The 25,740-nt window shown below is 41.5% G+C and overlaps 1 protein-coding gene and 1 long non-coding RNA gene across 2 annotated transcripts in view; one reads left to right on the top strand and one right to left on the bottom strand.

The window, feature by feature from the left end:
• Positions 1 to 3,582, bottom strand: part of LOC146687613 (uncharacterized) — a 37,059-nt gene extending 33,477 nt beyond the window's left edge. Inside the window, exons 1-2 of the long non-coding RNA XR_014916561.1 lie at positions 3,419 to 3,582; positions 969 to 1,142 (exon numbers count right to left, since the gene is read on the bottom strand). This is a non-coding gene — a long non-coding RNA (uncharacterized LOC146687613). The remainder of the gene's footprint in view (positions 1 to 968; positions 1,143 to 3,418) is intronic.
• Positions 1 to 25,740, top strand: part of agap3 (ArfGAP with GTPase domain, ankyrin repeat and PH domain 3) — a 73,079-nt gene that overhangs the window by 9,485 nt on the left and 37,854 nt on the right. Inside the window, exons 3-11 of the mRNA XM_085439988.1 lie at positions 2,079 to 2,166; positions 5,480 to 5,565; positions 8,963 to 9,104; positions 9,536 to 9,670; positions 12,998 to 13,125; positions 13,399 to 13,554; positions 18,495 to 18,578; positions 22,897 to 23,001; positions 24,773 to 24,944. Coding sequence (XP_085296114.1) covers positions 2,079 to 2,166; positions 5,480 to 5,565; positions 8,963 to 9,104; positions 9,536 to 9,670; positions 12,998 to 13,125; positions 13,399 to 13,554; positions 18,495 to 18,578; positions 22,897 to 23,001; positions 24,773 to 24,944 — 1,096 coding nt within the window. The remainder of the gene's footprint in view (positions 1 to 2,078; positions 2,167 to 5,479; positions 5,566 to 8,962; positions 9,105 to 9,535; positions 9,671 to 12,997; positions 13,126 to 13,398; positions 13,555 to 18,494; positions 18,579 to 22,896; positions 23,002 to 24,772; positions 24,945 to 25,740) is intronic.

The raw sequence follows: 25,740 nt of genomic DNA, 5'->3' as shown, positions 1-25,740 counted from the left end.
TACTAACATCCTCACATGATTTAATGCCATACCCACATAAAGACTAGCAGCCTTGAAAGGCTCCGGTCTGCCGTTCTCCCAGTGGATATGATATTTTCAGTGTTAGGGGAATTCATTGTTGTGGCACCTCGAAGAAGGGGAAACTTCAATGGGGGGATTCACAGCAAGCACAAAGACAAACTTCCTTTATTGGCTTCAAACACTTTTAAATGCGTCTGTTGCTTTTTATGTTTCTAAGGTGTTAATTGGCAGCTTCCATGCGGGGGTTTGTTAAATGGACCCGGTAAGACTAAATTAAGTGTCGCAAAAATAGTAATCATTCTTTTCAAAACTTTCACAGAGTTACCGTGCAGCGACAAGGTCGTGCTGAAAGGAAGTTGGTTACAACTCTCAGAAGCTTTTAAAAACGATAGGGGGGAAAAAAGCAGGTTTTGCTTTCTTCCTCTTTGATACCACAGTAATAGGGGTCAAAACAATTCCTGTAGATGAATTAAAACGATTAAAACCATGTGAGAAAACCTCTAATTTTTTTCTGCCGCAACAGTGAGCTGTACTCTGGTACTGTTGATTTCGTGCTGGTGACTTGACTGTGGTTAAATCCTGTTTTATTGTCATCTTTTGATCATCTCACATCAGAGCTAAACGTCTACAAAGAAGAGTGAAGGTTCTGTAGTAGCATAATGCTGATACAGCATTTCGAGATCATAAATCCTATATACCAGCGGGCCACAAAGCCCAGCAGTTAAACAGCAGGAGAATGCTGGTTCTGTGGCACATTCAAAGCCTTTTTTTTGACTCACAGCTTTTACAGCACCACAACTTTTTGCTAACTTTGAATTTATTCATAGCTTATTCTTCTGGGTACCTCATGATATATATACTTCAGTTATAAAGAAGCTAGACTAGGAAAAGACCTTGAACACACCTTTTCTCTTGTGCCTCAAACTTCCCTATAATTAGAACCATACCTGCTTTAACACCCACTAATGATCTGTGGAAGGAGAAGGCGATGGTGGGTAGAGGAGGAGCTGGAGAGGGAGGAGATGAGGCATGTTGCAGTCTTTGTTCTTCCCAGACATGCTGGCATCGTCAGCCCACCCTCAGCCATGCATCACCCCGAAGGCACTGCAGTTTGGTCTGGTCTAGACGGCAGGGAGAGGTAGAACAGGACAGACTACAACCAAAGTCGGGTGTAAATCAGAGGCACTTGGACAATATTTCAAACTCACATGCCCTACGAAAGGGACCTTTACCCCCTTGAACACAAACCATATGGAGTTTCTTTTACTGCCTACTACGTTCTAAAGTTTTTAATTTGATTTTCTTCCACCTAGCCAACACTTGTTTTCACTTCAGGCCAGTGTGTAATAAAAATCTACTTAGCAGAGAAGCTAAAAAATGGAGTCACCTTTAGGTTTAGTGTGAAAGTTTCATTACTTTTTCAAATAATTACACCTTGACCAATTTTAAGAGTAAAAAATAATAATAATAGAAAAATCACACCCACAAAACTACATTTTTCATTTTTTGAATAAGAAACTTGCATACTGGTAAAAAAAAAAAAAGAGTTAGTCTTTTCAAAGATGCCTTAAATGCAGCACTTCTTTTTTACTTATGTTCTTAAATGCACACACATTGAAATATATGCGCAATAAAAATGCCCAGAACGTCAGTCTTTGATTTTTCAGTTGAGTTCTGATGGTATGTCTCTGTAGAAAGAATAATCTCTAAAACTTTAGTGACTCATACAGCTAGGATTTAAGACTTAGCAGCATAACTAAAGATTAGGAATTAAATAAGATGTGGAGATGGTTTTATTTCTGATATTATTGACCTTGATGCAGTGTTTTCCTTTTTGCCACACACAATTTGCACACACTGGGCTGAAAACTTGCAAAGCCTTTATGATTGAGGTTGAAGCTTCAGTTTTTTGGAAAGAAAATATAAAAAAAATAAAACTCAAAACAGCACGACTTATGCAATTTCAGTGCCTTTGTGGTAGGATTTTTTTTCTTTTTCTCTGTCAGGTCACTTGAACCTGTACATCATCTCATAGCTTTTTGCTCTTGGACTTGCAGGGGATTGTGGGAAACCTGTCCAGCGGGAAGTCTGCCTTGGTTCATCGATATTTGACAGGGACATATGTGCAAGAGGAATCGCCTGAAGGTAAGAGCCTGCTGAAGAAAGCGTGGGTCAGGAGGTGGATTACAAACATGATGCCCAGCACAAAGATCAGAGCATTGCAGATTAAATGCAGCATGTTTACCGTGGCTCTTTTGACCTCAGCGCCTCAGCTGCCGCAGCCTGTCATATGTATTACATTGTTGACGATGTGTGAAAAGCTGGTTTTGTCAGCTTTCTGTTAGGATGGGACGGTTGGGTGACCATATTTGGAAGAGTGTAATAGGATATTTAAATAATGAAGAACAGCACTGTTTTTTGTTTTTTTTGCCGCTTCTGTGCGTATTTTTATAATTAACTTCCATTAAACTGTTTTGTTTTGGATTTTGTTAAGCTTCCAAATGGCGAGATTGATAACTGGCTCAGTTCTATTTCTCCCTTCACTGAAAATGGAGGGAAAATGACAAAATGTAACATTTCTAGTAATTTGAAGCTCATTACTAAAACATGCAAGTAAAAGTGGCACTGTAAATAATAATGGATACTTTATTGATCCCCATGGGGAAATTACTTGTTTTTCTCTGCATTTGACCCATTCACTCAGTGAAGCAGTGGGCAGCCCACTAAGCAGGCGCCCGGGGAGCAGTGTGTAGGGACGGTACCTTGCTCAGGGGTACCTCAGGGTAGCCGTTAAGTGGATTCGAACCGCCGACCTTCCGATCATGGGGCGACCACTTTACCTACTGAGCTATCCCTGCCCCTGAGCTATCCCTGCCCCTGAAATGAAGGTTTTTGTCACACTCAGGTGCTTTTTACACATTTAAAGCTATATATATATATATATATATATATATATATATATATATATATATATATATATACACATACATACATACATACATACATACATACATACATACATACATACATACATACACACACACACATAAACCAAGAATGCCCCCCTCTGGCCTGAAGACTGCGTCCTCTACAAATTCCAGCAAGATGTTGGCAAACCCAGAGTTAACTGATGATCTTTGAGGGGTTTGCAGTGTTTCATTTTAGTGTAATTATAGTGAGGATGAGACATGAAGCGCATAATTAGTTTCTGGCATTTTGCTGCACCATGGGAGAAGGAAAAAAAATCCTCATAGCTTAATTAGTCCTTGAGAAATCAATGGCTGAAATGCTGGGGGAGGAAAAAAACCCCAGATCGACCCTTGTTGCTTTAATCAGGGAAATGTATCGGCTCATATATGTCCGTGTCCCTTCATATCGTTGCTCTGATACGACGTACCTGTCTGGCGAACACCGGGCACCTCATTGTTTCTTGCGCTTCAACACTGGCTTCACTCCAGACTGACTATTAACATTGCAGAGAAGCTTCACCCAGCAGAGGGAAGGTTCATCCGTGGCTGTTTCTTCACTGTTTTGTTCCTGGGCTTTTGCTATGATATCTGAAAAAAGGTACTGGGGTGTGTTACTATGGCAACGCCGGATGGAGCTCCGTTGGATTGTGGCTCTGTGTCAAGGTCTAAGCCTCCGTGTAAGCAGAGTATGCTTACTGCGTGTTAACCATGCCTACCAACTCACCGTCTCTCTGTAGGCTGTGTGTGCAATGTTATCACTCGCCTGTTTTTTTTTCTCCTTTATGAGACGTTGAGCACAAATTCACATTATTCATAATTAGTCTTCATCACGCCAGGAAGAGAGAGTGAGGTAGTCTGCCTCATTTATTCACAGCATTGGCTTATTCAGGCTCTAAATAGAGACGACGACATTCTGGATGATTATGTAACTGAGATGTTTGCTTTGAATTTCCATCCATGTTTTCTCCAGAGCCGTATGCTTTCATTACAGATACTGGTTTCTGAGAGTCTCCTCCATAATCCGTTCTGGAGTACGAACATGTTGCCAGCTTCCATGCAAACCCTTTTCTCTGATAAATCTTTGGTTTGCTCTGATGCAATCAGCATTCACACATACAGATGCATAGTTTCTCAGTGCTTTGTCGGAATCTGCAAAGCGCTTTGACTTCAGTAGAAAAATATAAATAAATAAAAAGCTGACTGGTGGTTTATGAATCTCTCTCTCTCTCTGCATGTTATGCAACCAGCATCCAGCAGGCTTTGAGAGCCCGTGCAAAAGGCTGGGAGAATCCCCGATTTGCAGAGCGGGCTAAAATCGACTTAAAAGCGTGGAAGTGTGGCTCAAGTGCACGCTGACACAGGAATAGTGTCCGACTATTAAAAAGAAAAAATCTGGGGCCCCGCCCACTTACAGCTCCTCTGATGTGTGATCTTTAGTTCTGTGGGCTGGTTTAACAACACGATTTCCAACTTGTTCTTACTCAGTCGTTCCAGGAGTGCACACATCTGCTGCCTTCAACATAATTTTCCTTTTTTTTCGGGGGGGGGGGATACATTTCACGATCATTCGTAGACCTTTTTAAATGTGTGCCTTATTCAGTTTTTGAAACGGCTTTTGGCATATTTTTTTGTATTCATGAGACATCATTTTCACTCCCAGGGACATCTCTAGCCTCACAACTTTCTCATTTCAATGTTTTTAATCTCCACAGGATCGAGAACCATTCAAATGATATGCAAAATCTAATTTACAGCGTGGTTCTCCCATTGGTGTAGTCTTTATCTGCAGCCAGCTTTGCTAACGGCAAGGAAAATCTATTTGGGCTACAAAAGAAATGAAGAAAAGGGGAGAGAAACTCAAGGCAGTATGGATGCTACGTTCTTAACTTTCCACCAATTTTTCTGGGATGTGACTTAAAGCAGAACAGTTTCGGAGTCACGACACATTTACTGGATTCTGATGTTTATCTCCCATTGCTTCCTTTCCATCCTTTTATCATCTTTTCTAAAATGAAGTCTATTTGTCTTAAGATATCATTTATTACAATTAGCCGGAGAGTGTTTGTGAAGCAAAAGTCGGGCCTTTTCGTGACTCATGGAAGTGCAGTGATAGTGGCGCTGAACTGGTTCCCTCAGCAGCTGTGCATTTGACACGCTAAATGGCAATTTCTCGCCCACATAATTGGCTCCAGAGAGACCTGGTTTCCTGTCAGCATGTGATCCAGGCAACACCGTGTTCAGCAGGTCTAAATTGAGAAGCTGCACTTAAATTCAGATGCATATCAACAAACTTTTAAGAGCCATACATTTCAATTGCTTTCTTCTTCTTCTTCTTTTTTAAATTATCAGTGGGTGTGAAATGTGTCTGCTGTCTTTCCTTTTTTTTGACAACCCCCTGGTGGTTGGTTTACGTTCTAACAGACAATTTACACTTTGATTAATTGACTGGCTGTGGAGTAAACTCTTGGAATAAACATCTCTTCCTTTAGGTGGACGTTTCAAGAAAGAAATTGTGGTGGATGGACAGAGCTACTTACTTCTGATCAGAGATGAAGGGGGGCCTCCAGAATTGCAGGTAGGATCCTTAAAAAGGTCTCTTTAATCAAAAGCTGCTGGGTAGAAACTGTCAAGCTGACAGAGCCTGCTTAGAGACAGACCATTACTTCTCTACAGGACTGTTTGGAGCAGACAGAACTCTGTGGGTGTTCTAACAAAAGCAACAACGGATCGATGCAAAAGCCAAGTCGAGATGATTTTTGTGGTCAAAGAAACAACGCCTAATTATCTTATTAGTATGCGAAATCTGAAGAGTTATGGTTAATTTTTAGGAGAAAATGTGATGTTGTGACACGTGTTATGACAGTGCAGCCATCAAAATCTTATCTTCGATTATTTGTGAACAACGGAGGGCCCAATTTTGAGCTACTGCAGGACTTTGTGACATTGGCTGTCTCCAATTTATATACTTTATCCAGTCTAAGAAACTATGAAGCTGAAGCATCAATGTCTTGATCAATCATCCAGGTAAGGAAACCCCAAAAAGTTTATTCTGTTCATCTGGACGTAGCATTTTCGGTGGGAGAAACATTTCATCGCTCATCCGCGTGACTTCTTCAGTCTTAGCTGACTGCAGGTTTCCCCAGCTTTCCCCAAGAGTACATTTGCAAAAGGAAAATAGCACCACTGGCAAACAATCATCATGATCAAAATGCTTTCCTTTGTAAAGCACGATGTTAGAAATGTAGTAGAGAAGTAAGAAGAACATTGTCATGCTACTTTATTATTTATACTTGAAGTAGAATAAGTAAATCCACTTAATTATGGGAGTGCCTGTGATCACTGGCACTGTTTGTGTCAGCAAAGCATGATATCTGACAAATCTCCTTGTTACACCCTGTTTCCACCTTCACTCCTACAAGGCTCTACTCAGACCGATTTCCATAGATGGGAGGATTCAGTTTCCCATAACCAATCATGAGAGACTAACGTGCCCCCCCCCCTCCCCACCCCATGAATGTAACCTAATTTCAAGTCCACCTTGATGCATGCTAATGGCACCACACTGTTATACAGCTGCATAAACCGTGAGTTTAGCCTGTTCCTTCGTTTAACTGCTGTGCCTCAGGGGTGCCAACAACAAACATGCACTGGCCGTTTAAATTTAATATCGCTGTTGTGGCACAAAGCTTGACTACAGCCCATGTCAGTGATTGGCTAATTGGCACTCATGGGACACCTGTTTTTGTAACTGAAAAACTGTTGTTTCATGACGTAATGTCCGGCCAATGAACACGTCCAAAGAGCTTGACTCATTCAAAGCTGGCGGAGCTTTACTTATAAACTTATCTGAACTGATGACTTCCTCATGAGGTCACAGAGGAATGTGACGACATCTACGGTACCTTTTTGTCGCCTAGCGGCCGTAAGCTCTCGAACACATGAAGGAAGGGTTGGGAAAACAAGGGGCAGGGGTCGTCACACTCCTTACTGTACAAAGTCGGGCTTCCAGCAACACAAGCTTGAAACATAGTGTTTGATGACATGGACAAAGAACAAATATAGATTCCTTAAATTTTAGTGAGATAAGAAAAAAAGTAAAGTTAACCCTTATTTATGTTTTTTTTCCATTTGACAGCAGTAAAAATACCATAAAGGTCATTTTTTTAGCTTGAAATTTGATGACTTTCTTAAAGTGCCCTGATATGCCACATTTGCACACAGAGATGGCCAACTTCTGGCTAACCCATCTAACTAATTTTTAAATAATAATAATACAACAGAATAATAAAAAGTCCAAACTTTATGTCCTCCTTAACATTTGTACTTCATATGTACTTAACATCTTCCAAAAGTCATCTAATGGACGGGATTGAAGTGTTCACCGGGCTGATTCTGGCCCCCAGATTTCTGTTTGACACTCCTGTCTTAAACCAATAACAACATATAAAAGGGGTTAGGGTTAGAAAAAAATCACACTGATGTAAAGGTCTAAAAAACACGTGTCAGATGTGATACACTTGGCGTTACAAAGTTAATACATGCTTTGTGGTCACCCATAATTACAAACTCACAGATTTAACGTTGGTTCTACTGCCCACTTCTTAGACATTAGGATTCACTCTTCCCATTCTCACCAGCATGGTTTCCAGCTGCAGCAGGCAGCTGTTTTAAGCAGAATCTGTGATAAGCCCAGTGTATACTAAACAGCCCAGCACTAAACACCAGTTTAGCAGTGTTAGCAACAAACACACAGGGGCACATTTAGCAGGTAGAAGGCTTTATATGAAACAGGACCCATTTGCCTGGTGATAAGGAAACAAATTAATTGACTTTTTATGTTCACAGGTTATACTTATTGGCCCCAAGTTGGCTAGTCACAACATCTTTTTATACACTGAGTAATATGTACTCAGTTACTTTGCACCCTTAAAGTAAATAAACTCTCTCACGTGAGTCTTTCTTCTAACTGCAATGTTATTAATATTTTCTGTTGCTAAGCTTACATAGATTTGATGAGGGATTTAAAAAGATTCAAATGTAATAATCGGATTCAATTAAAGGCCCAAGTATCAAAACCACCAGCCCCGGAGAATATAGACAAACTTGCTTGTGGCTTCATTCACAGGGTTCAGTGTTTCCGGTGTATTTACCCTGCAGTTGTTTTAGCGGCTAGTGATGCCTGGCTTGGCAAAGCTCCGATTTACGCTTGCATTACGCTCGGCGAGATTAGGGAATAGAAATGAGTGCAGCTCAGTTGTCAGCTGCCTGTATAATTACTGGCATAATTAAAGGCCTCCATTATGTTCCCACTCGCAGGAGGCTGAGCACAGTTGTGGTTTGGAAGCTCGATTTGCCATTCAGTCCCTGTGGGGGTCTGGGCAAACGTAAAAGCTGAATAAAGAAGAGGGCATTACAGGAGAATAGTTTGTCACTTGATTGTCACCGTTACTAGTACTGTGGAGTCAGCTTAGCCTATTTCCTGCTGTGGATGTTGAATCAGATTGATTCGCTCTGCTCCCTGTTGGATCATAAACTATCCAGAAATTCTGACATATATAGAGATGACACAGAAAATACACATTTTCCTGTATTATGGTAGCTGTGGGGATAAAGAAAGCAGATACGCATTCAGTAGTAATCATTATTCATTCAGTCTGTTCACCTTGGTCTGGTATCTTGCCTAAAAACATGTTTCAGTGTCCTAAGATTGTTGCTACACTGCCCCCTTGTGTAGATATACATGAAGTACAATAACAGTAAAAGTGCTGCAACCTATTATAAGGTAAAATGTATTCATAAAAGCTAAAACAAATAATGGTTTCCATCCCTGTCTCCCATTATCCCTTTTAAAATAAAAAAAATAGTATATTTTTGTGGTCAGTGCATCAGCGATAATAATGCAAACGTTAATTTGTGCAAATGTTCTTGTGGTAGCTTTTTTCTTTAACACATTACCTCTGCTCTGCCCTCAGTTTGCTGCCTGGGTGGATGCAGTGGTTTTCGTTTTCAGCCTGGAGGATGAGATCAGTTTCCAGACGGTCTACAATTACTTCTTGCGCCTTTCCAGCTACAGGAACACAGCAGAGGTCCCCATGGTCCTCGTTGGAACACAAGGTGCTTGCCCTGCATCTGATATGTATATACAAATGTTCTTTATTGCCTCTTACATAATGAAACTATAGCTGTTATATGCTATTCTTTAATAAGTGAGGTATATTGAATTTATATCTTAATGTCAACAAAAGTCAGGAGAAGACCAAAACAGTTTTTGTGGTTTGAGTGCCGATTTGTTTTTGTGCAAAACGGACCTCTGTTGCTGTCCACACATCATTAAAACACACCAGCAAAGCACGCTGTTGCACATCAGTACCCATCAGTTTTGGAAATATGGAAATATGTAGGCGTCTTTCAGATTCCGAGTATATATTCGGGACTTCTCTGTGGGGGTTTTTGGTGAAAGCTGTTGACACTGGGTATTGCCAGCTTCATTCATGGAATTAAATGTTTGATCCACATCTTTTTTTTTTATTGCTCTCTTCTGCTAGATGCAATCAGTGCTGCCAACCCCAGAGTGATTGATGACTCACGGGCCAGAAAGTTGTCAAATGACCTGAAGCGCTGCACGTACTACGAGACCTGCTCCACCTACGGCCTGAATGTGGAGAGAGTCTTCCAGGACGGTGAGAGCGGGTGTTTTAAAAGTGCAGATAGGTTAAACAGGAAGGTGTAAAGCGTAGCTTGAATGTAATGACGTTTTATTTTACAGCCCACTTTTAGTTCGATATACTTAGTAGGTTGTTTATCCTGCAACACTTCAGTCAGTCGAAAGAGCAAACACTTGTCAGCATTTGCTAATTTTAGAATAAACTAGTTCTTCAAATGTAAGGATATATGCTTAGGAACAATGTTGCAAACTTTGGATAGGCATTTTACATTTTTGCTGTTTGTAATGACCTTCATCTAAATTGCCTTATTCCCAGGTTCCATTGCAGGCAAAACATTTAAATTAGCCTCATTTCAATTCCACTCTCAGACTTCCACTTAGGATTTCTTGACAGTTTCTTGAAGAAACATTTAAATTGCAGTTTTTCAAATACCGGATTTTGTGTGAATCCGACTAAGATATGCAATCTTGTCACCTCCTTCCAATTTTAGGAAACACGGTCCAATTTGGTATAACTTGTATTTGCAAAACTATGAGCCTAGTAATTAGTGTAACCCTTATATTACACCCTCTGGAACTGGCTCAAACTGGCAGGGAGGGCATTCACAGAAGAGTTTTTCTCAAAACCAATGTAACTTAATAAAGCTGAAACTCACAAGTCGGCATTATTAGTGTTAGTTATTAGTGTCCTGTTTGCTGTGGAGGTGCTGAAAGGTGCAAAAAAAATGAAGGGAACAGGAGGTTTGAGGGAATAAGCACATTTTTATAGCCTGGAAGGTCCAGCTGCCAGTCTGCCAATGTCAGCCAGTTTCCCCCTGATGCACAGCCTCCACTGTGTGATGCCGCTCCCTCACATGGGAAAATGTTGGATCAACTCAATAAACTTGGATCAACATTTTCCTTGCTTTCCCGTGTAACTTTGTAAAGACGAGAAGAATTTGTGTCGAAATTTCCATAATGACAGTTGTTTCTCTGTTTCTCTTTACCTCAGGCTACATGCAAAGTACTATAATATTTCACATTCAGTAACATATGATTGTCAGTACTGCAATTAGTCATTGTGGAAGTTAGATTCATGATCAAGGCTCGCATGTAAATGTGGACTTCATTCAGTTCGGCATAAATGGCGGAAAAGCACCATCTTGTATATTGTCTCTTTTTCAACTTTCTGGAAACTCTTGAGTTTTTCCCCGAATCCATAATTGGAGTCATGAAACTGTTATTTGGAAACTCGGCTGCTTCAACTCTGGCACATTTTCCCCTCGGGCGGCAGCTCCTTTGAAAGGCTGTCATCCCTTCAGAAAACATCTGAATATGTAACGCTGTGTTCACTTTGCATTTAACTGACTGTTGATGCGCAGGCACGTTGTCTTCCCCCCCCCTGCCTTAATTGCTTCCTGAAGCTCAATTTGAAATAATTAAAAGAGATGAAGGGAGCGCTGGCTGTCTGGAGAAGTCGCCCAGTATCACTCGCACCCTCTTTCTGTATTTGCCATGCTGCAGCAGGCAGCCGGGCGTTATGGTCCCAGCTGTCAGCACGACTTCAGATCATCTCCCCTTCCCTCAATGCTAATTCACGTCACGCAGCCCCGAACATCACCTCCCTCCTTCGACGCCTCGCGCTCAACCCAGTCGCGTGTGCAGCAAATTAACGGTTTACGCCACCACCAGCATAGCCAATCAGGCTGTGACACAATAGTTCCATTTGGCTAACATCACACTATAGAGCTCCATGAATGACAGAAAAAAATTAAAGCAAGTCATTTTGTATGATTACTTTTCTTGGTAACCTTATTGTCCCAGGAGACATGCATAAGCAGTATGTTCCTTATTACCTGCCTGGAAAACAAATGGCCCGAGGAGGTCTAGATAATGTGCGTAGTTGGGAGTGCTAGTTTTCTTTCATTGCTTTTAGCGCTCTACAAAGACTTTTTTTGGCATTTGAATTGCATTAAGACTGAATGTTGTGATGCTGTAGTCCAAATCTACAGCAGTCACAAGGTGAGATGCCTGATGTAGTTTTTCTTCTATCTCTTGCTCTAATGCTGTCAAGAAAGAGTGGAGAATTTTACATACATGCGACCTTTAATAGCTTTTGAAAGAAAGCTATGCAAGTAAACGCATCAATCTGCTATTTACTATAACTAATAGAAAATTATGTCTGCTACTAGCATATCCCAAAGTGGAACTGTTTCTCTAACTTTTTATAATTCTGTAGCTGGTTTATACCTGAAACACATTCTTACAGTCATGTCTAAGACTGGTAGCTTGCCAGAGCCAATTCCTGTTAATCTTATTGTACTGTTTTGGACAGTCTATTTGGGCACTCCTGAATCTCTTTTAGACCCTGTGCACTCATATTGGGAGATTAGATCTAGTCTTTTCTGCACCTTTTACTTTCGCACTTTGTTGAGCAATGACTTTATTGTGTTATGCTGTAAAAGATACCCATTGTGCCAATATGAGGACATACTCTTTTTTTTTTGTTTAATAACAAGAGGATCTATAATGAAGTAACAGCTTCCTGTTCAAAGAGGAAGTTGGTTTTTGTACTTATCAGGTCCAACTACTTAAATAACTGGGAGAAATTTAAAAAAGCATCTCAGACAAGAGCTCGAGTCTCAGGAGATTCATAGTGAGTGAACTGAGCTAAAACCCCAAAGTGTTCTTCAATTTTAATAAATATAATATTTTTGTGTTTGATTTGATGTCTGAATCGAAATAAAAACAGTCAGTTTTATTTGTCAGTTTTTGTCTGTAAAACACAAGGATGCCGCTGACGTGTGCTGATTGGTTGTAAATATTGTAACCAACCTATCAGCCGACGCATTCCCTCGATGGCACTCAGTTTTGTTCAGTGACCATAACAGACATCTGAAGTAAAACCACTGAACTAAAACAAAAACTTTTGTGTCAGAAACAGCTGACACAAAAGCTCAAAAGGGAGCGCTATGGGTCCAGAAAGAGGCTTTTGGTTCTGTTATGTCCCTAAAACTTAAAGTGTTTTACTAAAACCTAAACTCCATAAATGTTAAACATAATAAAAATTCATTTTATTTCTGTTTTTACTCCCATGAACATTATATTTTTTGGCTTAAATGGCATATTTATTCTGGACTGTCGCAGAGACCACCTGTTAAACCTGAAGTTGAAGAACGGGAATTCTCTGTCTAGGAATTCGTTGAGGTTTCCCACTGTTGCTCAGCAACCGAGCTACTCTGCATCATCACACGTGATCCTGGGTTTCACATTCTCAAAGTGTAACCCACTAAATCCCTAAAAACTCTCCCAAGGTTGGCTGACCGGACTAGTTGACCGTATCTTGCTGTGTGTTTGCCTCCAGTTGCCCAGAAGGTTGTGGCCATGAGGAAAAAGCAGCAGCTCTCTATTGGTCCATGCAAATCACTCCCAAACTCTCCCAGCCACTCATCAGTCCCCGCTGCATCGATCCCCTCTGTTCACATTAACCAGGTAAGATCCAGATATTCACAGCCCACACTTAAATCCTCCACGTGAATATGTAAAAAATCTCCAGTTTATGTAATTCTTCTCATGGTGATTGGTTGTATTGTTAGTGAGTGGGTAATTTTGTCCACATCATATTTTTCCTAAATTGACCTGGTTCTGTCTCCCCTGTTGTTGTTTTTTCTTTTCCTTTTTTCTTTTTACTATCCTCTCTCCTCTTCTTTCCTCCCACTTTTCCTCTGATTCTGTCGGTTCGTGTTAATCCCTCTCGCTCCCCAGGCGGCCAATGGTGGGGGTGCATTCAGCGACTACTCCTCCTCCGTTCCCTCCACCCCCAGCATAAGTCAGCGGGAGATGCGCATTGAGACCATCGCTGCCTCCAACACGCCCACGCCCATCCGCAAGCAGTCAAAGCGCCGCTCCAACATTTTCACAGTAAGTATGCGACAGCTGATGCAAAGCAACACCCACTCACACTACTAGGAGGCATGTTGCCGAGCGCACTTTTTCCACCAGAGGGAGACAGGTAGCTCAAAATGCATAAAAAAAGCCACCTCTCCTGCCTTCAATGCAGGCAAAGACAGTGTCTTGTTCACACAGCACAATGGGCAAAGGAGAAAAAGACAAAATAAATCTCATTAAATCCCTGAAATGCACCAAAAAATAAAAAAAAATAAAGAAATAAAATGAAACCTTAAAGCAAATATCAAAGATAAACACTGTGGAAGAAAAACATTAACTCTTTTCATGTCCTTTTTCTTTTCTAATTGGATGTAGTGAGTGCACATGAATTAAGTTCCTCATCTCACCCATAACAAACTGGGCCCTCTGCGCTGTCTAAATCTTTGACCTCCCTCCCCCTACCCCTCTTATTTTTGCTAGATCCTTTCTTTGCAGTGACTTCCCTTTTGGGGGAGAGACGGCAGCGACAAAACCGCCAATGCCACTTCTCCTGCCCCGATCAAGCTAAACTTTAAAATCCCAGCCAACCTGTGGCCCGTTTACACGCTGCTAATAATGCATGCTGGCACCCTTAGCACCCCTGCTTCAGACAGAAAGTGCTCTAACTGGCCACTAATCAACTTGCTGAGTCCCCATTTTACATTTGATTTCGATCGCTAAGATTAACTACCACACCAGTATCCCGACACCCCTGTCTGCCTGCTCTTTACCCCATGTCCTGTCACATTTGCCCTTTGCCCTAACCGATAGCGTATATGTGCACTAACCACTCTAATTTCCTTAGCTGTCCTAAGCTTGTCTTTTACTTGTAGCCTCTGCCATGTTTTTCTACCCAGCCTGTTCCCCTTCTCCCCCTTTTCTCTTCCCAGCCTTCTTCTTTGCTGCTAAGCCTTTCCTAAACTCGCTTAGCCGGACCTGGGCCTCCTTAAGCTCAGGGAGGTCTGCAAAAAAAGTACAAATCAGCAAGCTTTAAAATCAGTACAAACTATTCTCTAAAGTTCCCTGGTTGGGGAAAAACAAATTCCCCTGCGAAACCAGTGTCTCATTCACATGCCATCTTTGTATCCAAGTTTTAAATTTTTTCTCTGCAGAACTTTTTGAGCTTTATGAGACAGATCAGGCTATGTGAGATTACCCCTTTCCCTCTCCCTCCCAGTCATATCCCCTTTCTTTCACCAATCTACCTCCCTCTCACCTCTTGCTGTCACCTGTTTCCCATCTCATTCCTATTTCCTCTCTCCTCTCTTTCTAACCAACTCCTTCTCTAACCCTCCCCGATCTATCCCTTCCCCTCCTCTATTTGTCCTACCGCCTTCATCTTGTTGCCCCAGCTGCTGGGGAGCCGCAGGTTTTGTGGCCACCGAGCAGTACAGGCTGTGTGCTAGCTCCCCTTGTTGTCTCCCTTCCCCCCCGCTAGGTAGTGACTAACCATGTCCACCAGAGAAATGAGCCTCTCCCAGTCCGCGTCATGGAGATGCCGAAGCACGCCACCTACCCAGTGTGGGTGCCAGAGTGGCAAGCCGAGCGGGAGTTTCAGCTCATGACCTTCTGAGGAGCAGCGAGCCGAGGGAGGGAGGAGGGAGGGGGAGGGAGGAGGAGGAGGAGGAAGGGACGGAAAGTTGACGGGGCGATGTCGACATTTCTTCAGTGACACTCGAAGAGAGCAATGGGCTCAGGAGAGGAAGACTTGCTTTGCAAAAACCTCCTTGCCATTTTACGAAAAACAGCAGAAAGAGAAAATATTTCATCAACACAACAATGCCGAGGATGTTCCTTTCCTAGCTTTGCACGTCTTAAAAAAGAAATTGGTATCTGTGTTACAAGTTCACAAAAAGTTCTGCTGGTAGATCGCAGGTTGCCAGGCACAATCTCGAAAGTAGGTGAGTAGATTGTAAAGCAGATCTCAGAAGGCCTCAAGAGAAGGTCTCCAGAAAAATGCCTTAATGTCATCGATAGACGAGCTCTGGCAGATCAACAATAGACTCTCTTTAGTCACTACATACGAGGTCCGGTCCTGTTATAAATCTGAGATAATAGTAACACATGTAACAATCATGGCACTGGCATTGGGACTCTTAAAAATGAAGAAAAATCCTTTGCATTGTGCAGTTTACTTAGATAATACTGCTCCAAATATACCAGATATGGTTTACGTAAAAAGAAAAAGCCCCTTGAAATAGATCAGTGCTTTGCATTAATACATTTAGATTTTTTTTAAAGTAAGTAAATAAAACTCAAAGCTTTACATCAGAAGATCTTATCACTCCGTCTTTTCACCACCCTCACAAATCACCAAACCACAATCATTTCAAGCCAGTTTCCACCATAACTGTCATTGGCCACTAGGTGTCAGCACAGTACACGTTATTCTTTCCTAGTGCTTCCATAGTCAATAACTAAACAATGTGTTTTGTAGTCTGTCTGTGGTTTCCTGAGGTCTTCAGGTTGTCTGTCCCCTTTTCGTGTTGAAAAGCACACTATTGAGGAATATAAATGAATATTACAGCATTTTTATACTTAATTCCATCATTCATTCGACCCATTTATTAATGTCCGCCATTCAGTGTTTCTCCATTCTGTATTTCAGTCCCTGAACTTGTTTCTCGTGTGAAACAAAACTCCAACAACAACACAAACAATATTCATTTGACACTGTTTTTTAATATTTGCAGATTTGTGCTTCTGTTTCCAACCTTTCTTCAACAAAAAGGGCTTTCCAACTCCTTCCGAATTAGAAGAGCATGATGGTTAAAAAAAGAAAGAAAAAAAAAAAAGAGTCCCCCTGCTTTGCCAGTCCTGATAGAGAGGAAATTATTGGTTGAGGACTTTCAGCTTGTTGCTGCTTTACCCTCAGTGCCCTATTGCATTTCGGGTAATGCGTAGAACGTGTGGAAAACGTAGGACTTTGCGTCAAATGCAACCTAAAGTCGAGTCCACTCAAGTGTTTGAGCGCACTCAGAGTAGACCGTCTAATATCACAGCATGAGACAAACTGTAGGGACTCTTGTGGAAATGCCCCATCCACCCCCTTTTTTGCCCTGCCCCACCCTCTACTCACTACCCCGTGCTCTCATTCAGACACGCCACACAAAAAAACAAAAAACATGCTGTACAGTCGAGTCACTTTTGGAACTGTTACCCAGCCACCTAAAGGACACAACCTTTTCCTTACATGACATCACGCTGCCTTTTGCCATAAATGAGGACTCAAGGACTAGAGGTGCCAAGTTGTTGTTCTTTTTTTGTTTGTTTGTTGTTGTTGTTTTTTTCCTTTTAGATTTTCCTCGATTCATTTGGTCTGTTTTTATTTGACTTGCTCTCCTTTTCCAGGACGTTTTGAAGTACTGAATGGATGTTGAAAATGTGATCTAAAGGTATTAGCGCAGAGGTATTTTAGATTAAAGCAGTTTGGGGAGAATTTTATGAAGGCCTTCATAAAAACTAGTGTAGATCGTCAGGGTGTTGAGGTAATACAGAGGCATAATATACGAAAAACAAATGAAACTGGGTTGCACCGACTTGTATGAATGTAGTTAAACTTAACAGTTATTTTCCTTTTATTTATTTTTAATTTATTGGGTTGGGGTTTTTTTTTTGTTTTTTTTTTTTTTTTGCAGATTCAATTTTAATTTATTTTTTAATTTATTTTCATTTTCCTCGGTTTAGGTTTGGTACAGAGATTATGAACTCTTGCATAATCGCTTTTCTATCATGAATGGATTGACAAAAATATAGACTGCTGTATATCTTGTATTGTATTTTATTTACAATGGTACTCTATAAAAAGTACATACATATAAGGAATATATGAAATAACTGTCCATCCTATATTTTGTGGGAACTGCAATGTTTGGCTCAATCTGTTGAATATTTTGAAGTGACTTTGTGACTTGCTTTGTATGGTGTCTGTATAGAAGCTAAACAAGTCATCATAAAAAAAAATAAAATGTTGGAAAAAAATATAAACGCCAGAGTTGGTTTACTTGAACTCAGACTACCTCTTTTCCATTGGTGACTGGACATCTCTCATGTTCTGAGTGAGACCATACACACTCATGTCTGTCCCTACCTGTACCTCATCTCTTTATTTGTGTTGGGGTGGGAAGGTTATGATTAAACTGTTTCATGTCAAGTTTCAGTCGCTGTACCACTGGGTTTTCCCCCCCCTCTCCACAGGCATTCCCGGGAGTTTTAATGCTGATGTATTTTAACTTCTCTGACACTTAAATTGTCTGACTTTGGCAGATTGATTTTGTGTCCTTCTAGGTTTTGCAGGCTGGAGGAAGAAATACTACCAAAGCCTTTTTTTTTTTTTTTTTTAAAAAGAGAGAAAGAAAAATAACCACTCTCCTTTCTTTCCTTTCTAACCTGTTATGACGTTTAACATATTGATCGTGCTATACAAGCACTTATTATTTGACTATGTGAAAGGCACAGCTGATGCTGCAGTGGGTACAGCAGCAGGTGGTCTGCAGGTCCACTAAGGGCCCGCTCTGGGTCTCAGAGGGAAGGATCTACCAAAGGGTTTCAGGGCTGAGTCATGACTCAATGTGTGGTCGTCTCTGGTCTCCTCTGTGTTGAGATGTGTCCAGTGTGGTCTTGGTTTGGTCTCTATTTTTCTTTAAATTTCTTATTTTCATTTTTTTTTGACTTGCACGTCGGTGTTAATGCTGTTTGTTCCGCTGGTCTGCTTGTCTGTTAATTTGAGGCTTCTTTTGAGACTATTTTTTATTTTGCAACGCTTAGTTTACAGCAAATGTTCCAAACACCCTCTGACCCCCAGTCTCTTGCCCTCACGCACACACGCCCCAACACGCACGACCCCACCCAAATTCTCCTCATACCCCCACGGCTCCCATCTCGTGCTCTGTGCGTCGCTTCGGTGTCTGACTGACTTTCTTGTTTCCTTGCAGTCACGGAAAGCCAATGAACAAGCAAAGAGCGTTGACAGTAAAACAGACAGCATAGGCAGTGGAAGGGCCATACCTATCAAACAGGTAAGCAGTCTTACTAACCCTTTTTAACTACATTTCCCACAGTTCCTGTGGTAAGTATGGCTTCTTTGGTCTGAGTAGAGGTTTAAAGTAATTTTATATTCAGTGATTTTGGAGAAAAGCCGTATGCTACAAAATCCACTAGATGGCAGCACAACCCAATGTAATAAATGCTTTACAAGCAGGCACCACTACCACTATTATATGGAAATCACACACACACACACACACACACACACACACACACACACACACACACACACACACCTATCAAAGTGTACACTTCCAAAAAACTAAGGCAGAAATTTTAAACCCTGGAGAACTGATGAGTTTGGTTACCTTTGACCATTGTTGGGTCATTTTGTTCTCAGCAAATGACACGATCTGTCAGAAAAAAAAGAAATCAACATTAATATTTGATGTGTGATTTTTCTGAGCAGCAACTATAAATTTATAGATTATATTTAAAGCACCATCGTTTAAAAAAACATCCAACTTTGTGTACTGCAATTTTCCAGTCACAGTTTAAGGCTTGTTAGTGGATAATAAAGATTTTTGTGTTTTTCCTCAGCTGTTCCTTAAAGGATATATCTTGTTTTGACTGTGGCTACTAAACAAATATTTACGGGATCTCAGAACATTATTTAGGGTCAGTCTCATCTTGTAGTTGAACCACTGACTCCACCTGATTGTGCTGAACTAATATTTAGTTCATTCATTCATATCTATATATTGTCCCAATAGGCATTTTTTTTATGGCGGCATTTTATTTGATTTTTTTGAGCCATGGTAAAAATGCTACAGCTTTAATGGTAATGATTATTACACAAACACTGCTGGAATATTAGTCTAATATTGGTTTGTTTTAAAAAATCTTGTCATTATTTATTGATTTTTTTTTGTACCTGTGTTTCTTTATTGTTTCCCTATATTATATTTGTTTTAGTCACACGCTGCAGTGAATGGAACAGATGCACAGCAGCAAACCACCGAATAAAGCGTTTTCTAAATCCTTTCTAAAGGTCCGACTGTAAGGAGGAGTAAATGGTACATTCATTAGTAATCACTCCTGATTATATGAGGGCTTTTGAAAATAGGTCAGCATTCCTGTATTATCATCTTTACCTGCAGCTGATAGAGGACACTGTCCTTTCTTTCGAAAATGTTTTGCCAGACCTCCTCGTTCCCTGTGGGAGAAAATTGCCAAGGCTTTGGGTCTAGCTGAAATAATGGCAGGGTGATGCTTTCTTAATCAAAAACGTTCCTTTGTGTTTAAAGTAGAAATAGTTGGCTATGAGGTGATCACTCCGTGGGCAACGATAGTTGTTTGTGTAATGGATAAGGCTTTTTATTTATTTTTTTATTCAGCAATACGAGTTCAAATTATGAGTCTGAGAACAGCAGCTTGAGAACAGCTAAAAACTCCTTTAAAAATGTTTAATACTTCATGATGGCTGTTCTACAAAGATGTAATTTAGGTCTCAGCGAAGTGGCTGCGTTTTTGTAGATCTGTGTAATTCCCTGCAGACGCTCATTAGTCCACAGGTGATCAGGAGTTTGATTTTCACAGATTAAACGAAATCCCCCTCAGAGCAATCTTTAGTGTAAACTCTTTCAGTCTTAGCCCGTGCATTAGTGGGACCTCCTTTCTAAAGTGCGCAGCCAATTTCCCTGAGTATCGCAGCCACTTTTGGCAAGATCAGAACCGATGCTTTATCTAAAGAAAAAAAAAACACTCCTTCTTTTGGATGGGTAGGGATGCAGTTCACATACAGATGTGGAGGGACAGATGGAGTGTTTTTGTGTGTGTGTGTGTGTGTGTGTGTGTGTGGTGGTGGTGGGGGAGGCATGTGGAGGGGGACTGACTAGCTGATCTCCAGGCCAGTGAAATGCACAATCAAGGAGATCAAAGCATCAATGCGAGCTTAATTACCACTACTCCCCGCGCCCCCACCCCTCACCCTCACACCATCAGGCCAAATTACACATTGCATGCCCCCCCCCCCCCCCCCCCACACACACACACACTTTCTATCTATAAAAATAGTGAGTGAGGATAACAATGCACTCACTGCTGAGGAGCCGTCAGCAGCTCTTCACCCCCCACACACCAGCACACACACTTTTTTCCCTTCTCCTGGTGTGTCACAAAGGGCCGGCCTATCAGTCAGCCACAGTGGCAGTTTGCAGCTTTCCTCCTGGTAATCTGACAAAAGGAGAGAAAGACACTATCTCCTCTGGGTTGAGATATCACAATTGTGTGGACACAGAGAGCGCGTCTGACAACTGGCCCGTTTCCTTGTTTCGCACAAGCTTGACACACTCATCCTTTTGTGTGCGCGCGCGCACCCTCATGTGTGCGTCAGTGTCGAGGGGAAGCGCTGGACTCCGCACCTCTCCTCGTGATGTCACACTATCCCATTTTCTAATCTGAGACAGAGCCCCGATGATTAATTCAATTAAATCGTATGTCAGGCTTCCAGTTATTGAAAGTGACCTGATCTATGATGATATTTATCACAGTCGTAATGGGCAACTGTTCACATAAAATAACAGAAGAATTAGTGTGCATGCGTAGATTTTCGCATAATTGCCTTAGCATCTTTATCGATCTGCTTCACGGCTCTGATGAATAATTTGAAGCTCCACACTGATTGCGTGTATAGATTTGTGTATGGTTCAGTAAGGCCACAAGATGAGGAACATATTTGCTTGTAAAACATGCATTATAAAGTTGCTAGAGGCCCTCTGACTGCATCATTTACTTTGTATGATTAAAGACACGTTTAAAAAGTGTTTACAGTTCTTTTATTGACCATATTGAGAGAGAGCCCGGGCAGTCAGCAACTAATCGATCAAAAGGACACAAGTTTCTTCCTGGACAAAAAATCCTCTTCAAGTATGAATAGTTACAAAAGGGTTAACAGTGGCTTTTGAATATTAAAAAATATATATAGTTTAAATTCTAATTTAATGGCCTGTGTTTTCCCTGTCCTCATTTTCCATCAAAACTTTAAATGGTTTCAAAATATTGTTCTCATTTTTGATTCATCTTGTCTGAAAACTTATGGGTTCTTAAATGTATTCCAGTACAAGTAATTCAGCAATACTTCATCTTAATAAACAACAGGCTGTACCCAGTGGTACGGGATCTGACAGAGCCGGCCTGCTCCCTCATTTTTCAAAGCTTACATTTGGATTTTCTTTTTTTCATTATAAAAATGTTATTTCTACTCTGTAAAGTAAAATTCAATTATTTCAGATGCAGATTTGTTGATAGGATATGAAGCCTGTACTTATGAGCACCAGCGTACAGCCCAGTTGTCAGGACAGTCAGGATTCATTTGTGGGGGGTGGAGGGTCGTGGCAGATGAATCAGGGTCTGGATTAAGATGATTGTCGGCAAACAGCCTGGTGCCCAGGTCACCGAGGGTCAGCTCTTCCTGATGTGTTAATCAGGATTAAAGCCTGCGGGATGGTCCTTACTAGCAAAACACTACCCCTTTGACCCCCCTTTTTTCAGCTCACACACACACACACACACACACACACACACACACACACACACACACACACACACACACACACACACACACAGGGCCGGGCTGTAAAAGCACAAACATTGCCCCGACTTAATCCCCTAATTAAGCAGGCCCCTCCTCACTATTTAACCTCAGAGAGAGCCTCCTGGCCCTTGCACTCAGCAGCCTTTGGTCACCTCCAGCAGTGGAACTCTATTGTTTACTAGTGGATTTACTAAACAGATAAGGAAACCTTGTGAGGCCTTAAAAGGCCCCAGAAGATAAAGTTGAATAGAATAAGAGATGAGTGGGCTTTGAAGAGGGTAGATCACACTCTCTAATCCCAGGATTGAGGGGTCTTCCAGAGTTCAGCATGTTATGTGCATGAATGCAGGGAGGAGGTCTGGCAAATTGGATTGTCTCTGTTTCTGAATGGTCCCTATAGCAGAGGAACTTGTCCAGCTTTGTAGGTTCAAAAGGGCGCAGAAGCAAAAGCAGCATTTCATTAAACCTGTCAGCCGCCGAGCTATAACAGAAAGAGATTAATTGCAATTGTTAGGTAATTGCCAAACTGTTTTTAATGTAATTACTTCCATACTGTTTCATAATTGTCATTTAATATGATGTTTGTTTGCTTTATGGTGTACCTCCAAGAAAATTCTCCATGAAAGCGCAATAACAAATCTGTAATAACAATAACAGCACTGTTTTATGGTATTTAACATCCATAATGGCTCATATCATCGACCGCGCTGCTCTGAGAGGAGCATATGCTCACCGTGATGGCTTGTCTCTTACAGGGAATCCTTCTGAAGCGAAGTGGCAAATCCCTCAACAAGGAGTGGAAAAAGAAATATGTCACACTGTGTGATAATGGCGTCCTCACTTACCACCCCAGTTTACATGTGAGTCCCCCCCACCTCCACACACAGACTTTTGCTCCTTCCTTTGCTATTTCTTTTCCACTCGGCTTTATGGGTTTGTTACACCACTGTTTGTACTCGTGGGTGCTGCTGGATTTTTTTAATGCAGGACTTTTGTAACCGCTGAGCACGATTCTCTTGATGCGATTACATTTGCCACCATTGCTGTAGGAAACTGGATTGCAACCACATATGCACACGATGTCAACAGAGACTTATTGCTGTGTGTAACGTAACGGCCATATTAGCAAACCCTGGGACTTTGAGCTTAGTATTAAAAAACGGGGTGTCCTAGTGGTCATCTCTGCCCATCCTGTGGTGCCAATCCACGGTGTCTGCTAATGGAGACATGGCTGTGCTGCTGCGTGCCTGCCGCGCCCAGGCCTCACGCTGGCTTGTATTTATAATGGTTCTCACCGCATGGCAGCAGAGCCTGACCAGCCTCCCACATCCATCTTTGTCAGAGTCCCGCTGGGCTGCTAATACCTCTTAAACACTCGGCTGGCTGGCAGCAGACAGCTGAAGAGCCCGGTGCTCCACTCAGAAATGCCCGTCTCTGCCCTCGGATTCCCTCCATCACTCTCTGATTCTTCCAGCCTTGCGTTCGGCATGTCTAGATCATTCGGCCACATGAAATGAGCGATATTTTCAGCATCTTGTCTCTAATGAGACAACTCAAACTTTGAAAATGGGCCCAGTGGTTAGACATGAACCCTGTGTGTGGTCTTTTTTACTCTGACATTGTGTTAGTGGTTTAATTTACAAGCAGTTATTAGTAGAGCGGTGCCAGGCTAAAGTGATGTATGTAATTGACTGAACAGGCTATCTCTTGATCATTACAGCTATTACAGGTCATCGGGGCAATCTATGAATCTATGAATCTGTTGACTTACAGAGGGAGGTGAAATAAGGCTGACAGTTACATTAGCTCAAGCTCATTTTGAGCAGTGGAGCAGAGAAGGAGTAAGAAAAGGAGGGGAAAAAAGGGGGGAAGAGAGAGATTGAGGAAAGGCGCGAGGGAGGGAGGCAGCCTGAGAGTGAAAGAGGGGAACCTTTAATTTCGCAGTCAGCCAAGCCATCCACACAATCACCTTCTGTTAATTCTATCTGCTACATCAATTAAATTGTTTGTAGAAACTAATTGAATGTGGCTTAATCACACATCTTAATAGCTTTGCACGCTTCGATCTGGCTGTTAATTCCAGCAATAAAATGAAATGAGAGCGCTCACTGGGTAATTAGCGAGGAGGCTTGGGAAAGAAATGAGTGCTTTATGACACGGTAATAAAGCAGAGGAGCCGGTGGGGGGACGGCAAAGGCCGAGCTCGCCTCTATCTGGATCTTTTTCTGCTGAGCCCAATGATTTTCACCTTGGCTTCCCACATTTGGGCGGCAGTCGCTTTAAACCAAATCAAATGACCAAATTGAAAGAGAATGAGACAGTTTGCATTCATTAAGCCTACCATCTCGCTATTTGGAGAGACGGCGTGGGCACAGGTGATGTATAATGGCTTTACAATCATTTTCCCACTATCACGCAGCCGTAGTGGAAGGTCTAAGATGGGTTGTGACTAATGGGGATGGAAATTGAATAGTCTTTTAATTTGTTTTTCTTCTATAATTCCTGGATTCTTGTTGGTCCACAGACTGTAATCAAGTAGGTAAATTGTGGGATATATCTGGAAATACGAGCTTGTGTAGGGTGAAGGCTGCTTGATACAATTGTCATGCTCTTATTTATTACTTCCTGTAGGACTACATGCAGAACGTGCACGGAAAAGAGATAGACCTGCTGAGGACAACAGTTAAGGTGCCTGGGAAGCGACCGCCCAGAGCAGTGGCCACCGTCGCCCCCACTGCTAGTCCCAAAACCAACGGGCTGACCAAGGACCGCAGCACTTTGCAGCTGGGCATAGGAAACACAGGTCAGAATCCCTGCTTCATTATTTGTCCAATGGGCAGAATTTCTGCTCTTTTTTCACATAAACAGTTATGATACGATAGGATTAATAATTTTAGGGTGCTGTGTCACAACATGAATGACGGTATCACCCTCTTCCTCCCTGCTCTGCGTCCACTACACTTACATCACACTGCACTTTTGTACAAAGAGCACAAATGTGAGCAAAGTCTAATTATTTGAGGAGCTCATAGTTTGCTCAGCTTTGCAGATTTCAGATTTAATATTTTATGTTTAAAAACTTTATACAGCTTAGTAATGTTAATGTTAATGTATCAAGAGAGGCACACTTTGCAGTTTTGGTATAGTTAGCTGGCACACCTGATGCATTCTGCTCATCTAGATCTAAACCTGCACCGTTCTCTCAGCTTTGGGCTCAAATAAACTAGAGCAAAGTGTAGGACTGCACATGTGAAAACACCCTTAGATAGACTACAAATATGGTGGTGCAAGCTTTTTAAAAAAAATTTTATTATGACTTTTTTACATCATTGTGGTTTTGGACAAATCTCAAAAAACATGTTCTAGTCATCAAGTATTTTTATTTTGTTGTTGCCATAGTACAACCTTCACTTCATCCTTTGGACTTCGGAGTGTCCAAAATGTAGTCTATTGGGAAATGATTTGTATATTTATATAATCTACTGATCCAGCTTAATCATAAAAGTTGCAATTTTAGCCATGGTATTGAGGCTAGTGCCACATTTATAACACTCACTTATGCTGGTAAATTTAAAAGCATGGACACTTTTAAGTTAAGA

This window comes from Copadichromis virginalis, linkage group LG18, assembly GCF_057382275.1.
Source record: "Copadichromis virginalis isolate Kocher_CV1m ecotype Utaka linkage group LG18, C_Virginalis_male_GT1.1, whole genome shotgun sequence".
NCBI classification, from domain to species: Eukaryota; Metazoa; Chordata; class Actinopteri; order Cichliformes; family Cichlidae; genus Copadichromis; species Copadichromis virginalis.
This window is presented reverse-complemented; position numbering and strand designations above follow the sequence as displayed.